This window comes from Ammospiza caudacuta, chromosome 18 (assembly GCF_027887145.1).
Source record: "Ammospiza caudacuta isolate bAmmCau1 chromosome 18, bAmmCau1.pri, whole genome shotgun sequence".
Lineage (NCBI taxonomy): Eukaryota > Metazoa > Chordata > Aves > Passeriformes > Passerellidae > Ammospiza > Ammospiza caudacuta.
The window spans coordinates 4,001,718-4,018,185 of NC_080610.1; the positions used below are offsets into that span (position 1 = coordinate 4,001,718).

The 16,468-nt window shown below is 45.3% G+C and overlaps 1 protein-coding gene across 1 annotated transcript; it reads left to right on the forward strand.

Moving 5' to 3' along the window:
• Positions 1–2,756: 2,756 nt before the first annotated feature.
• On the forward strand, positions 2,757–14,816 carry SLC2A11 (solute carrier family 2 member 11). The gene is made up of 12 exons (XM_058816673.1): positions 2,757–3,173; positions 5,210–5,308; positions 5,833–5,993; positions 7,713–7,837; positions 8,530–8,659; positions 8,771–8,919; positions 10,029–10,216; positions 11,084–11,194; positions 11,666–11,767; positions 11,892–11,967; positions 12,835–12,962; positions 13,570–14,816. The coding sequence occupies exons 1-12, from the start codon at positions 3,153–3,155 to the stop codon at positions 13,768–13,770; spliced, it is 1,491 nt and encodes a 496-aa protein (XP_058672656.1). The 5' UTR covers positions 2,757–3,152; the 3' UTR covers positions 13,771–14,816.
• The last annotated feature ends 1,652 nt before the right edge of the window (positions 14,817–16,468 follow it).

A 16,468-nucleotide genomic window follows, 5' to 3' on the forward strand; every position in this document is an offset into this window, starting at 1 on the left:
TACCCTGGTGACAGACCCTGACCCCAGAGATTCCTCATCTACAACTGTGACTCTGAAGCTCTGACAACAAGGATGGAACATTGGGAAAGCTGGGGGTTTTAAAGTGCAGCAAAAAGCCAGTTAGAAACACAAGCAGTGTGAACATCCCTCAGCACCAAAGCACGAGTCATACAGATGCTGTGCAGATGAGAAAAATCTATTCCTTCACTCCTCATCGAGGCAGCTGTTGCTAGAAAAGATGGAGGACAACTTCCTGGAGCTGCACATGGGTCTCATCACAGCAACATCCAGTTTATGCCCCCTGGAACAGGGAGGGACAGCCTGTGCCACCATCCCCAGCACCCACAGCCCACCCACAGCACTTCCCTCACCTCTGGCAGCTGGCACAAGCTCAGAGCGGACATCAGGAGGGAATGAGAGCTTTCCTTTCTGAATGAATTATTGTTCTTGATATAGGCTGCCTAAACTCTCCATCAGTGCCTGCTGAGTGGTGCAGTCATGTTTGTTTCCCAGTTTTTGTTTGCGAAGCTGCTGGAAGCATCCATCCAACCCCTGCTACATACCACAGGCAGCACAGTGCTGGCATGCCGCATTCAGAGCCTAACACAGCAAATTTTGTACTTCTCCTGCCACTTAGTGGCTGCAGCTGACGCAGCACCACATCCCTGGCTACAAATTCATCAGAGACTACTCTGTGATGTGGAACAGGCTCATATTTCTTTTCAGGTGCAGTAAAACCTGAATAGGGACAAAGAGGAATTTAAAAACATTTCAATGATTTCAAACTCTCTGAAACCTGTCAGGGCCCTCACAAATCTCACTTTGCAGGATGAAATGATGTTAGAAGGATGATTGCTCCTGAAGACCAGATATTTTGTGAAGCAGCAGCTTTAATGTTACTGCTGGCAGTGCAATGTGCCTCCATCTCCATCTCTAGGATTCAGAAGGATTCACCATTTCCCACTATTGAATGCAGAGCACCCCCAAGGTCTGGGAATGATTGGTATCTGATTCTATTGATTCAGAAGGCTGAACAATTGCTTTATTAAACTATACTATATTACATTATACTATACAATATTAAAGAGATACTATACTACAAGGAACACTAAAGAAAACCTGTGACTGTCTCGGCTCAGCCATGACACAGCTTTGAGTGATTGGCCAAGGAAACAAAACAATCCTCAGCAGAATCCAACTGACAAATCAGATAAACAATCTTCCTAACACATTCTACACGTGCAAAAACAACAGGAGAAGCAAGTAGAGATAAGAATTGTTTTCTCTTCTTCTCTCTGTGCTTCTCCAGGAAAAATCCTGTGAGAGAGAATAATGTTGAGAGAATGTGAATGCCACATCCCACTGCCAGGGAGGGCCTTTCTGTTCCATAGAAAGAAGCAAGGCTCTCACTGCTGTCTGCTGTAGCTGACGGGAGCTCCAGGCGTGGCTGTCTGCTCTGTGCCAGGCTGTGGGGAGGCAGCAGGAGCATGAGCAGGAGCACAGCCTTCTGTGCCTTCATGCACAGCTTTTCCAGCAGCACCTGCATTGCCTCTCTGCCACCAGGACACAGAATGAGCACAGGAGAAGGAGCAGGAGCACGGCCTTCTGTGCCTCTGTGCACAGCTTTTCCAGCAGCACCTGCACTGCCTATCTGCCACCAGGACACAGCCAGGAGCACCGGGAAAGGCCTTGGATAACCAGGTTTGGGCTTCATTCATTCATTCATTCATTCATTCATTCATTCATTCATTCATTCATTCATTCATTCATTCATTCATTCATTCATTCATTCCTGTCACTGATGGCACCAAGGGAAATGAATTAAATCCCAATATTACCAGGTGGGATGTGCCTGGGTTCGTCTGGCCCTTGCTGCTGGGCCAAAGGTGGCAGCTGGGGTGGTTTCACCCCACAGACACTTTGGGCTGGCTGGGTGTGTGGTGTTTCACCCCACAGACACTTTGGGCTGGCTGGGTGTGTGGTGTTTCACCCCACAGACACCTTTGGCTGGCTGGGTGTGTGGTGTTTCACCCCACAGACACTTTGGGCTGGCTGGGTGTGTGGTGTTTCACCCCACAGACACCTTTGGCTGGCTGGGTGTGTGGTGTTTCACCCCACAGACACTTTGGGCTGGCTGGGTGTGTGGTGTTTCACCCCACGGACACTTTGGGCTGGCTGGGTGTGTGGTGTTTCACCCCACAGACACTTTGGGCTGGCTGGGCGTGTGGTGTTTCACCTCAGAGACACCTTTGGCTGGCTGGGTGCTGCAGCTAGGCACTGGAACAAGTCCAGGCTTGGTAGGTAAACTCAGTTTACCTCTGGTGGAAAGGCTGTAGGCGAGGTGAAGAGGAAAAGGAGACAGATTCTGTGGAGGGTTTAATCCAGACTTTTATACCAGGGTCACAGAGGGCTGAATCTTGGTAACAGCTCTGCGTGTCCTCAATGTCCTTTTAAACCCAAGGGCAGGGGGAGGGAAGGGATAGGTGAGCACCAACCAGGTGTGAGGGGGGGAGTCTCAGGGGACAATGACATCTGGACAGACCAATGACCTCAGTGCTGAGGGGCATCTTTTGAACTTGGCCAATCAGACGATTCTTGCTGGCCTGCTGAGATTGATGGGCAGCTCTCGGCAGGGGCAGGGGGAGGGAGAAGGCATTGCCACACCTAGGGGGCTGGGATAGGTGAAAGAGGATATTGCAACACACTTTAACAGGAAATAGTCTGGTTTGTCTCTCTAGATTGTGTTCCAGGACAAATACAATCAGGAAAAAAAAAAATTGTAGTTCATTTCTGCTTTGATCACACTCAGTCAGAGAAGTGACAGTGGTAGCTGTGCCAGATGCTCTGAAAGGAATTGAGGTTGTAAACCACACTGGCCTTCAAGAGGGTTTAGACAGGTCTGGATCTTGGAGAATCCTTTCCCTGGACTGGCATGGACTTTCAACAAAACGGATTGAACTGTCGTGCTAATGAACGTGCAGCTCAGTTTTGGGAATGTAAATCAGCTGGCAAAGCACCTGACAAATCAAGTGTCTTATCCTAACGTAATGGCTGACTAAATACACATTCCTGTGTTAGAGATTTATATAATCCTTCAGAGCACCCTGAGAGTACCAGAGCCTTGGCAGACAGAGGAAAACCTACGAAAGAGGATGGACAAGCTGCAGAGATTGGTAAAGCATCTATTTTACTATTCTCATTGACAGATTTTTTTTTTAATTTGGATTTTTATAAAGCTGTGTAATACTGTCAGGTTTGCATAGAATGAATTTTCCTGTTCATGCAGTCCTTGGGATAAAGCTGCAGAGTAATGGCTCTCCTGGCAGCTGCACACCACCACGGGGGCTGGGAAAGCACCGCAGCACAAGGCTTGGGAATGTCCCTCTGTAAATGCAGCTCAGCTCTGAGCACAGACATGGCCCCTGAAGGGAGAAACAAACCCTTCTGCTTCAGCTCATGGGCGCTAAAGAGCTCTGTGACACACGGCTTGGTAGGGGATGTGTTTTATAATGAAAGCAGGGAAATGAGCAGGAGTGGTGTATTCCTAGACATTGAAATGAAAAAGAAATGTGCTGTTGTAAGGAGAGGAAACTCACCTGGAGAACGAGGATAATGAGGTGCCCAGTCCTTAGCTCGGTTCTGAGGAACAGGACAGGGAGGTGGTGTAGCCATGGAAAGTGCAAGTGAAATGTATATGCTGCTAGCTGGGGCAGGAGAGCTCAGTCTGCTCCTGCTGCAGGCTTGAAATAGTCTGGTTTTATTTCTGTCCTGGAGGACACCCTGTCTCGGGCTGGTATGGAAGGTATTTAAAGGAAAACACTTTGAGGAAAGGGAAAAAATCCAAGATTATTTGAATTTGTGGTTTTAGAGATATTGTGAGACTAGAGCAAAATCTCCTTTTCTCTGCCGGACAGCTCTGTAAGGAGAAAATGAGCAGGTAAAGCAGAAAGAGGTTCTCAGCTTTGGGTTATTTAAGTTCTCAGGGTGACTGGGGTCATATTCATGTAGCAAAACACAGCCTGGCCTGAGGTGCCCTGCACTGGCTGGCAAACAGCCGAGCCTGAGCATGGGCTCTTTATGTGGCACCAGAGCTTTCCCAGTGGGAGGGGTTTTTAAGCAGGGGCTGGCAAAGGCCATCCTGGCCTCGGGCCACCCAGAACATTGGGCAGGAGGTGTCAGGCTAAAACCAGGGGCCCCCAAAATGCTCAGAGTGGTCTTGGGATGTGGAACGGGACTCCCTCAGGGCACTGTCGCAGACATCTTTTGTGAAAATCCTTTTCTTGGGATTTTTCCTGCTGAGAAGCTGCAGCAACAAAGTGTAAGCAATGGTTATCTGCTGCTGTGGAAGGCATCAGGTGTGTCTGTGATTGGGCCATCTTGGATGTTTACAATTAATGGCCAACCACAGACCAGATAGCTTGGACTCTCTGTCTGAGCCACAGACTTTTGTTATAGATTCCATTCTATTCTTAACCAGCCTTCTGAAAAGAAATCTTTCCTTCTGTTTCTTTTTAGTATAGTTATAATGTAATATATATATCATAAAATAATAAATCAAGCCTTCTGAAATATGGAGTCAAATCCTCATCTCTCCCCTCATCCTGAAAGCCCCTGTGACCACTGGCACAGGGCACATCTTGCCTGTCACAGGATTTCACCTGCACATGGGGAAACCAAAGGCACAGGCACAAAATAGTGGAAAGAAGCTGTGTGGTTCTGCTGTCAGCCTGCCAGTGAGCTGTCAGCTGCAGAGCTGGGCCAGCCAGGACAGCTTGTTCTGCACCCTTCAAAAGCCAAGAGCCCTGACTTTTATAGCAGCGCTGATCCTGTGATGCCCCACGAGGCAGCCCCTGCCCTGCCCTGCTTCCCAAGGCTCAGCAGTGCTGTCCCTGGGCAATGTGAGCAGGAGTGTCCCCAAGGAGATCTGAACCCACTGGCTGCCACACATTTCATCTGTCTCATAATGCTGAATGCACAGTCACAGACTGCTAAACATTGCTCTGTACAAGTGCAGCATCACAGGAAAGACACTCTAATCTAAAATGTGTGTTATTATCATGAAGGGATGGAAATAACAGCACACCAAGGAATGCCAAATGCACTGGCTATCCATGGCCATGGGAAAATCCCCCAGCTCAAAGCCTCAATGTCTTTTGAGTCAGTTTATTCTGTACAAGGAAGCCACCCACTGTCTGCCCCTTTTCTTCAGCTCCAGAACAAGATCCTGATCCTGACAATTTGTGCTGCTGGGATTGGAGGCACCTTCCAGTATGGGTACAACATCTCCATCATCAATGCCCCAGCCTCAGTAAGTACTGCAGCTCTGAGTGCCTGCCCTGACAGACCCTGGGGGCAGTGGGTGCCCCTGGAAATCTGCAGGTTGCTGCTGCTGCTGAGGGACAGAAAGCAAGGGTGTGTGGTTCTCTCTGTGTAATTCACATCCAGAGCACAGGACTTGGTTGTCAAAAGCCGCCCTTGAGCAGGACCTAGTGTCACAAGTTTATTCAAAAGCTTTGTTTCAACTGCTTTAGCAAAATCTAATTCTAGAATTTTTCAATCTGCATCCTTTGAAGTTGGTTTTTGCCTTTAGATTGAGAGTGAGACCCATGAAATGAATTTTTAAATTATCCAAAATAACCGCATAGATATATAAACCAACTGCAACTTTTCAACAGCAGCAGTTTTACACCCTAAATTCTTTACTAAAAAAACATCTAAGATCTGGAGGAGATTAGAAGCATAAACACAGGATAAATAGATATAATAATAAAGGAGCATTTCCCTGTGCCCCTCCCCTCTCTGGTGGCTCTGCAGCTCTGTCCTCTCTCTCAGTACATCCAGGTGTTCATGAACACGACCTGGCTGGAGCGCATGGGGGTTCCCCTGGAGAGCAACACGGTGCTGCTGCTCTGGTCCTTCACTGTCTCTGCCTACCCTCTGGGAGGCCTCACTGGGGCTGTGGCTGCTGGCCCCATGGCCATCATGCTGGGCAGGTAAGAGGTGCTGCAGTTTAATTTAAGCTTTGCAGCTTCCCTTAGTCCAAGAGGAGTTAGGATCCCTACAGCAAAACACCCACTGTGGTTAAAAATAATATCTCAAATATCTGAATATCTCAAAAGTCATCAGGGACTGTTTTTTTCCCCACATTGCCTTCTCATCGTTCCAGCCCAGTTGAGGGGCTACAAGGATTTCAGCTCAGCTCCTTCTCACAGTACCCACTCACATAATCTCTATCATATTTGTGCCCAGTTCTCTGCCATGCTTTTAAATGAGAAATCATAATGGATGATATAATAATGATGTTATATCATAATGGATGACATAATAATGATATGATATCATAATGGATGATACCATAATGATTATCACAAGGATAATGGATCAGACTAATGATTTGTCTTCAAAATAAACTGTGGGGATGACACTAGAAAAGCAGAGGGTGCTTACAAAGAGCAGTGGGTGCATCCCAGCTCCTCATGTCTCACAGGTTGTGTAGCCACAGTTTGGTTTGAAATATTTCAGGAAGTATTCATTAAGTCTCCACAGTGGGACTTTTTTACTCTGTGCTTGAGTCTCTGTAAAGTATCTGTCTTACCTCGTACATCTTTCATACACAGCTCTATCCCCAGCTGTCTTCAGAAAAAAAACTAAAAATAACCAAAACCAAACCAACCAGCGTTAGCTACATAAACTACATAAACTAATAGGAAATTAGATTTTGCCTCCCTGCCTCTTGACCCTAGGATTTTCCTTTATCTGCTATCACTTTGGTTTACTTCTCTTATATGATAAAGGAGAGCCCATTATGGTTTGAGGTCCCATGACTTACTAATTTCATGGTTATGAAGACCTGGAAGGATATGGCTTCCTTAATCCATTCCATTTTTGAGATTTCACCCTGTACTACTTTGGAATAAAATCTTATTCCATCATAAATAAGAGAAACAAAGACTGACTGGTGAAGCAGTGAGCAGGGACTAGAGAGAATTTCTGGCAATAATAACAGTAAGGGTCAATAGAGTTCTCTTTTTTCCCCCTGGTTTTCAGCAGAAATTTCTCCTGGGACACATGAAAACTTTCTGTCAAAGTTTCACAACAATTACACTATTACATGAAAAATGCCTGTTTCAACAAATTAGCAATTGCAGACCAAACTGCTCATGGCTTGCTGAGGGAATATTGCTCTCCATTCAAATGGAAACTGTGTGTGAGCACAAGAGCCCTAAGGGAGAACCTGGTGGTGGCCTCAGAGAGCCTGAAGGGACACCCTGAGGTGGCACAGGGACACCTCCTGCAGGGCTGGGTTCACCAGGAGGTTCTGTGGGGGGCTCCAGCCCCTCTGCAGCTGCCCCAGGAAGGGATGTCACTGTAGGACACAAAATTACACAATGCACACACTGCTGTTTCAAGGTGGAAAAGGAAGTTTGTTATCTGACTCTAACATTTCTAGATTTCCAAAAGTGACAGTGGATTGGAGGGTGACAGTGCCACCTCTCCAATGACACCGGACAAACCAACAGTCTATCAAATTTCTCCTCTTCCATAAAAGAACGCAAAACAATAACTTATTTACATAAAGTGCATGAGAAAATTTGTTACAAGAATGTAAACATCAGAAGGTTTACATTCTTCAAAAATAAGGGTGACAAAGTGGTTTATGCCAGAGCTGGTCCTGCCACACATGTGCTCACAACTGTGTTTTCTCTTGGAAGGAAGATGTCCCTGCTGCTGAACAATGGCTTTGTGATCATAGCTGCAGCCTTGTCTGGGTGCAGCAGGATGGCCAAGTCCTTTGAAATGATCATGCTCAGCAGATTTCTTACTGGTGTGAATGCAGGTATGGCAACAGGAGAAATAGAGAAGGATGAAGGTGGTAACAATCAGAAGATATTTAAGTAGGAATGATCCAGGATGTTAAAGCAATTAATCCTTTAGGCTGACCAGACACATGTAAGTGAATTAAGAAGTCGTATATACAGATTTTATACTTTGCTTCTAAGGGCTTTGTCTGAAAGCGTACCCAGGCAAGGAGGTTTTGTGTACTACACGTAAACATCTCTGTGCGTAGGGAAAATTTGAGCTGAAAATGGATCCCTATCTGCTTGTAAGAATGTCAGTCACTCACCAGCATGAGCAACACCACAAAAGCTTTTGTAGAAAAATCTGGAAATTTTCAGTATAAGGGAATGATCAATATAAGGGACTTAAAATATGATATTCCCCTCAAAAGGGGGAGGTCAGGGGAAACATTGCATATAACCTTGGATTTGGTGCTGAAAAGACCACAGGGCTGAGGCCCTGACAGGTTTCAGTTTCATTGTCCACTGCTACTGATGAATATTGAAATGTTTAGTTACACAAGGACAGGGGTGAAATTGAAGGTTTGGGTGAATAAGAAGCTCAGGTAGATTATTTATCACAAGGCCTGCAACAGAAGAGTGCAGCTGGCAGCCTCCAGAGGGGCTGCCTGCATTTATTCTTGTCTCCTCTGCCCACAAGCTGAGGTCAGCATTTGTCTGCCTTGCCCAGGTGTGAGCATGAACATTCAGCCCATGTACCTGGCAGAGAGTGCCCCAAAGAAGCTCAGAGGAGCTGTGGCCTTGACCTCTGCATCATTTACAGCCCTGGGGCTGGTGCTGGGGCAGGTTGTTGGGCTCAGGTAAGGTAAAGCAAGCAGCCCAATCTTTCCTTCCTTTCCTTCCTTACCTCCCTCCCTATTTGCCAGGTTGTAAAGATTCTGTGTACATAGTATTTGTTTCTTTTTCTCCAGGGAGCTCCTGGGAGGGGAGGAGAGCTGGCCATTCCTTTTAGCAAGCAATGTGGTTCCTGCCCTGATCCAGCTCACAGCTCTGCCTTGGTTCCCTGAAAGTCCCAGATATCTCCTGATTGACCGTGGAGACAAAGAATCCTGCATCTCTGGTGAGTTTAGGGTGACTATTAGCTCATGTGAGACTTGGGCCCCAACATTTTTGGAATGGTGTCACAAATTTTACATGTAGGAAGATTCATATCAAGTAGTAAATATGATCACTTCCTCCTTTCAAACTAAAGAACATTCTATAATCTTAAAATGATTTGATCTACTGAGGGAATTGAAAGGCATCTTCCTACAACAGGCTTATTTGCTACAGTGATAGGGTCAAAAGGTAAGACTTGTGTTCACAATGGCAAATGTTTTGTAACTATGTAGTGAAATAAATGCTGGTTGAAGAGCTCAGGATCAAATCTGAAGCCAGTTCATATTAAGGGATTTAGTTAGATTTGTGGCATACAAATCCTTATATGCAGAGTGGCTGGAGTTATTTCGTGGGAAATATGTGCTGTGTACCAAGAACATCTTAATTGCCTGCATTCCCCAGGGAGGGCACTTGAGATCTGAGTCAGAAGCATGGCTGCTGAAATGGCACTGATGGGAAATACTCACTTGTCAAACAATGGTGAGAGGGATTTGCACTCCCTGTCCCCCAAACCTTTCAAGTGGCTGCACCAGAGCCAGTGAACTCTGTGAAGGTCACAGCATGATCACAGGCTTGTCGCAGACATCTTTTATGAAAAATCCTTTCCTTAGGGTTTTTCCTCCTGAGAAGCTGAGAGGCCTCAAGAACAAAATGTAAACAATGGTTATCTGCTGCTGTGGAATGCAACAGGTGCATCTGGGATTGGTCTTGTGTGGTTGTTTCTAATTAATGGCCAATCACAGTCAGCTGGCTCGGACAGAGAGCCGAGACAGAGCCTTTGTTACCATTCCTGTTGATTCTATTCTTAGCCAGCCTTCTGATGAAATCCTTTCTTCTATTCTTTTAGTACAGTTTTAATGTAATACATATATCATAAAATAATAAATCAGCCTTCTGAACCATGGAGTCGGATCCTCATCTCTTCCCTCAACCTGAGACCCCTGTGAGCACCATCACACAGGCTCTGTCCTGCAGCTTTCTGCAGCCATCACCTGCTGCTCCATCCCTCACCCTGCAGAGCAACCAAATGAAGAAAAAACCCAGGACTAAGAGTTTCCCTTGTCCTTGCAGCCCTGCAGAAGCTCAGAGGCACCAGTGACCTGAGTGCAGAGCTGGAGGAGATGCTGGCAGAGCAGGCTGCAGTGAAAGGCCAGAGAGCAAAGAACCCCTGGGAGCTGTTCCAGAACCCAGGGCAGCGCTGGCAGCTGGTGAGCATCGTGGTGCTGAGCAGTGCCATGCAGCTCTGCGGCAACGACTCGGTGAGCAGACGGGGGGGCTGGGGGCTCTTGGGCTCAACATTCTGGCAGCAGGAGAGGAATCAATGGTGTCTCTCTGCCTGTGGAGATCTTCACATGTCAGGTGTTGTAGGAGTGTCAGGGGGTAGGACGGCTGGGGTGGACGGAGAGCAGAGATCTCTAAGCCAGGTCAGGAACTTGGGGTTCATTGCAAAGGGCCTGGGTGCAGGGCCCTGCTGGGAGCTGCCAAACACAGCTGGGGCAGGGCTGAGAGAAGAGAGGGGCAGAGAGAAGGAGAGGGTGAGAGAGTAAAAGGGTAAGAGAGCGAAGTTCCCGTTACAATACAATAAATCTTCTTCTGTGTTGAATATTCCAATTCTCACTAACCAACCTAGTGCAAGATACAAATCCTATAGCATTTACATACAGCCTATAAGAACCATTACATTACCATACTGTGCTACATTTTAAACCCTAAAAACTCCTCTTTGGGCCCTTCTGCCAAGCTGTAGGGTCTGCTCTGACCCTTGGAGCTGTCTGCAAGCAGAGGGTGTTGTTCCATCAAAAGGGGATCACCTTCAGCTGGCCACACCATTGTTTTCCAGTGTTCAGTAACTGAGGTATCTCAAAGCTTGCTTTCATTTCAATCTCACTTATAGTTTCCATATTCTCAAAATCTTTTGCCAGACAATCATATTTATAAGGCTTTCCTGTTTCACCTTCCCCAACAAGGTGTTTGGTCCCCAAAATACACCTGTGCGTTATGGGAGGATTCGGAAGGATGCTGTCAAAATAGCCTGTGTGGTCACTCTGCATGGTCCTTCAGGAAAAACAATGGGATGTATTTTCAGATGTCTTCCCTTACTGCTGTCTCCTTTCTTCTCTTCACAGATGTATTTTTATGCAGCTTATGTGTTCCAAGAGGCTGGAATTCCCGAGGACAAAATCCCCTATGTTGTAATCGGCACGGGAAGCTGTGAGCTGATCACATCTGTCACTTGTGTGAGACTCGGTGCACTGTGCTGACTGCAGCCTCTGCTGCAATTCCAAACTTGGGGTTTGCATTGCTTTTCATGCCAAGGAAGCCCCTTAGGCACAGGAGCCAGGTTGTCTGTCAGCACCCCCAGCCAGATGGGTTAATGCAGAGCTATTTGGTCAGACATTGCACTGCCATCACTGTCTGAAATCTCTAACAAGTGTAACTCTCTTGCTTAGTGTTCATATGGATGGTGGCAGAGTTTAGGTACAGCTGGGACATTCTCATCTCCCCTGATCACCCTTCTTCCTGACTCCTGCCACCAGAACTTTCTTTTGAGTTTTTTTTTTTTTTTTTTTGCTATGAAGCAGAAAACATCCTGAAAGTTACTGTAAAGCAAACTAGGCATGGAGTATTGAAAGGTGAAGAGGAAAGAGGCAGGAAATATAAAGCCAGGTTAAATATCTTGCTTTATTTGCCTGTGTCACTGTGTGCAGAACATGATCATAGACTATGCTGGTCGGAGGCCGCTGCTGCTGGGGGGATACATCTTCATGGCAGCCTGGGCCATCGTCTTCATGGTTGCCCTGAGCCAGCAGGTAACAAACTTTCCTCACTTATTGAAGTGGAATGGAGTTGGGCTTTGCCTTTTGTATGGCTGGGGTGTTCAGTGGTGGCAAATGAGTGCCCTCACTGGTTTTCCATTGGTCTCTGTGGCTGTAGACTCAGATTAGCTGGATGCCTTATCTCAGCATGGCCTGCATTTTCGCCTATATCCTGAGCTTTGGAATCGGACCAGGTCAGTTCCCTCAGTGTTTTCAGTGAAACTTTTGGGGTTTGGAGATGTGTGCAGGCATCTTATGGAAACTCTCAGACCCTCTTTAGCTGCAGCATACTCCAAGGAACGAGTTTCTGCAGGTGCTGTCTGGCTGTGTCACAGGGTTGGTGCCCCTGGTCAGTCAGTGCTGTGCAGGGCCAGGCTGTGCCCATTTCTCTCTCTCTCTTTCATATTCCCCCTTAGTCATCCTGCCTATTAGGCTAATGCACTTGGAAGTGATTCTTGGCTTAAATAGATTACTTTTGATTTGCTGCCCAGTCCATTAGGTCTATAAACCAAAATTTCTAACGCTTCACTTTAATCCCAGAAATTGTTGGCTATGCCATCTGGTTGTTTTCTTGCAGATACAATTTCCACATCTATCTGTGAGCCTACTAATGTGCCCTTCTGTGGCAGAATACACCAGTTTCTGGGGGTGGGCAATACACAGGATGTTGTGGATGTTTGCATGGTGAATATAGAGATGTGAGACTCTGTTTGCTCACATGAGTTTGAAGGAAGGCAGGCAAGAATAGAACCAAGCTGCCAGTGTCACATGCCACACAAGTTGGCAATAATTTCTTGTCCCAGTCCCTACAGTGCCATGGAGTTGAATTAATTATAAGCCTTTCTCACCGTTGGATCCTGGTAAGAATAATGTGGATTACAAAATCTTTCCTGGCAGCTCATTCTAACATGAGAAAGTCTGAATAATCACCCAGTCCCTTAATATTTAACCTAAAAATTCACCTCTCACACTTCATGTTGTGTTTTCTTGTTAAGACGTGCTCTCTTGTTTTTAATGCAATGTTAACAACACGATTAACTTTCTGCCATTTCTTTTTCCAGCTGGTGTAACAGGAGTTCTGCCCACAGAGGTTTTTGATCAAATGTCCCGACCAGCTGCTTACATGATCTGTGGCTCCCTGCTCTGGTTCAACCTGTTTGTGGTGGGAACAGCCTTTCCCTTCATTGTGGTGCGTTCCCAAAGCCAAGCAGCTCTGAGTGCCCTGGGCAGGAGAGGGGCCCTGGTAGGGAGAGGAAAAGAGAATATTGCAAGCAGCAAGATAGCACTTCTTTGGAAAGTATCTTTATGAGGAGAGTGGCCAGAACTCCTTTAAACCAAACTTTCTCCGTGGTTTCTGATTTGAGGTTGGGAGCGGAATCATTTGGGAGATGGATGATCAATATTCCTTGTCTGTCCTCAGTTGAGAACAGCTGGAACAGAACATGTGATGTAATTTCCCTTTGCCAGACCCTGCCTCTATTCCTTAAGGTGATTCCTGAAGCAAGAGGGAGTAAAACTCCACAATATACATTCCTGTCTTACTTCCTACTTAGGGCTCCCATGCTATATAGTTATATATAGGGAGAAAGCCCAAAAAAGACAATTAAAAATACTGCTGTTGCTATGTCAAATTTCCTAGTCTGTGCTGGGGAGCTGTTGCATCCAGGCATGTGAGGCTCTCACCAGGATTCACAGAAATACTCCCTGGGTGACTTCAGGCAGGAAGAGGGATTAGTGGCCTTTCTGTCACCATACAGAATGTCACCAACACTGTCTTGTTTTTTCCTCCTCCTCAGAAAAGTCTAGCACATTTCTGCTACATCCCATTCCTTGTGGTCTGTGTCTGCACTGCCCTCTACGTTTGGTTTTTCCTTCCTGAGACAAAGGGAAAATCCTTCCTGGAAATCTCGGAGGAGTTTGGGAAAAGGAATTTCAAAGCTAAGACCCGTGGAGGTTTCTATAAAGGCCCTGAGGAGATCAAAACCACCTCATTGTAGCAGAAGAATGGAAGATGCTATCTGGGGGAATTCTGCAGTGAATTCAGCAGTGGCTCTGTGCCCTTGCAGGGACACAAAGAGAGAAGTTAGAGACAATCTATTACTCTTAGGTTCTTAAGTTCACCTTGAAAACATACACTTGAACCTATAATCCAAGAAAAAGTTCAATAATCTGTTCTCAGCTTTTAGTAGCAACACATGCATATTTTAGAATCCATATCAGAATGACAGAATGATGCCTTACTCTCTTATCATCATACAACACCATGTAATGCTTTAGAAAACTTATTCATAATTTCTTCAATTCAGAAGTCCTTCTTTCCTTGCCCCTGAATCTGGGCTTTCTAACACAGAAATTAATGCGATTAAATTCTGGTTTCAGACACCAGATGAAATTTTCAGTACTTTGTCTTGGTGCTCCCGTTGTTTCTGTTATTAAGTGATTTCAAATTGATCCCTACTTGTTAAGCAATAGTGAGCAGTTAATTATTTTCAGCTATAAAAACATGTGACAGATGGATTAGAAAGAAAGCTTCTAGTACTTTGCTAAGTGGCTTATTATACAACAGACTTTTGGGCATTGTTTTGCAGACTCTTTATTCTGGACTGGTTTTCTTCATGGCTTGTTTGCTGTCTTCCAGTCCTATGTTGTAAAGCACGAGTAATTCTCTAATTTGTTCTGCTCCCGTGGACACTGCTGGTGCATCTTGTAGGGTTCTGCACCTGTGCTGATGTTAAACATGGTGAGAGCATGGCTTGTTTTGGGTGTGCATCTCCAGGTCACACCCCAGTGTTCTCTGCAGCTCTCTCCATAGAGCTCATGGGCAAAGAGCCAGATGTGAGATTGAATCTTTCCAGTTAACCTGACACAGAACAGGGCAACACTCCTCACTGAACGTGGCCTTGCACAGGCACTGGCCTGACTGTTAAGCTTCTCACAGTTTCTTCTCAAAGTCATAACCAAGCCACCTCTTTTCTTATGCCTTTGTATGAAAGGCACAGCGCTGCTCATGTTTACAACGAAGAAGAATACATTTGCAAAATAAGTAGGTAAAGTTTCTTTCAGTGTATTTTTGAACTACATTTTAAAGAAAAATGCAGCATTTTTGAATAAAAAGACTGTAAACATTTCTGGAGTGTATTACTGTTGTGCTGGACACGAGTGGAGCAGCAGATCTATTTCTCAGAAGAGGAATCTGTGCAAGAACTCTTTTGTGGTGCTGTTCCCAGGGGTCCCAGGATGAGGGAAGAGATGAGAATCTTGACTCCATGTTTCAGAAGGCTGATTTATTATTTTATGATATATCTTGTATTAAAAGAAAAAATTATATATTAAAGCTATACTAAAAGAAGAGAAGAAAGGATTTCATCAGAAGGCTTAAGAGGAATGGAATGATAATAAAATCTTGTGACTGACCAGAGAGTCTGAGACAGCTGGAGTGTGATTGGCCATTAATTTAAAAAAATCACATGAGACCAATCAAAGATTCACCTGTTGCATTCCACAGCAGCAGATAATTATTGTTTACATTTTGTTTCTGAGGCCTCTCAGCTTCTCTGGACAAAAGATCCTAGCAAAAGGATTTTTCATAAAATATGTCCGTGATACTCTTTCACTACCCAAATTTTATAATGTATGAAAAAAAAAAAAAGAAACATTTTTTCCTTTGTGGTTGTTGCTATTTTAGAAGTCATTAATATATAGACATGGGCAAGAGCAGCTACCTCTGCTCTTGGAAAACACTGAGATTTTGAATTATGCAGGATTTTGAGACAAGACAATCAAGAGCAGGACTCCATAGAATTGGGAACTGGAGAGATACTTTTCATTACTATAGTTTGGAGAGAGCAGGGAGGAGCAGAAGGAAAGAATGAAATACAGAATGAAAGCAAAAAGTGCCACTACTATTACAACGGTGGCAAAATATTCTGTAATTCCTTTGGTGAGGGCCAGAGGAAGGACAAGAGACAGGGAAGTGGATCGGGGGGAGCTGCAGGGTATGAAGCAGGGATGGACTGAGGAGATTGCCTGGGCAGAGGGAGAGGAGCATAAAGGAGCAGAAAGGTCAGAGAAAAGAGAGGTCCTCCAGTGTCCAGGGGTGCTCCCCTTGGCCACTGCTGTGGCTGCTCCCATGAGTCAGGACTGTGCGTTTTCCCAGAGCCCTGCAAGGACAGAGGCCATCTGCACCTGTCAGTATGAAACAGGCTTGGTCAGAAATGATTTTACACATTTACTTGGCTTCCTGACTTTTAGAGCCAGTCCTGCGAGTACATGTGGCAGAAAACATGAATTCCAACTTCCAGCATTTTTTTCTGACTGTGGCCTGAAGTCAGGGGTCTATAAACCGATTAAACAAACACAAACAGTGGTTACATTTCAGTTGGTCTAAGTTGTTAAATTTTAATTGAAGCATTTAACAAGTTGGTTAATTGTTACTGAATTAAAACACTTTCAACTGAGAAATTTATGACATTAGTTCACATTTTCTTATATAAGGTGTTAGGCAAAACCACATCTTGAAAAGTGATCCTCAGAGACTCACAGCTGATATTACTGTTTGCAAATCAAATAATTGTGCACTGTTGGATTAATTAATAACCATCAACACTAGGGAATACTAGTACTGCTGCTGTCCTCAAACACTGCTCCTCTGCACAAGCCAGCTCTCACTTGCACCCAGCTGGTGTTGGGGTTCTT

Bases quoted from the DNA above. Each gene is read 5' to 3' on its own strand.
- SLC2A11 (XM_058816673.1), top strand. From the start codon at position 3,153: ATGGACAAGCTGCAGAGATTG. The intron at 8,920-10,028 runs GTGAGTTTAGGG...TTGTCCTTGCAG, and splicing joins CAAAGAATCCTGCATCTCTG to CCCTGCAGAAGCTCAGAGGC. The intron at 11,968-12,834 runs GTCAGTTCCCTC...TTCTTTTTCCAG, and splicing joins GAGCTTTGGAATCGGACCAG to CTGGTGTAACAGGAGTTCTG.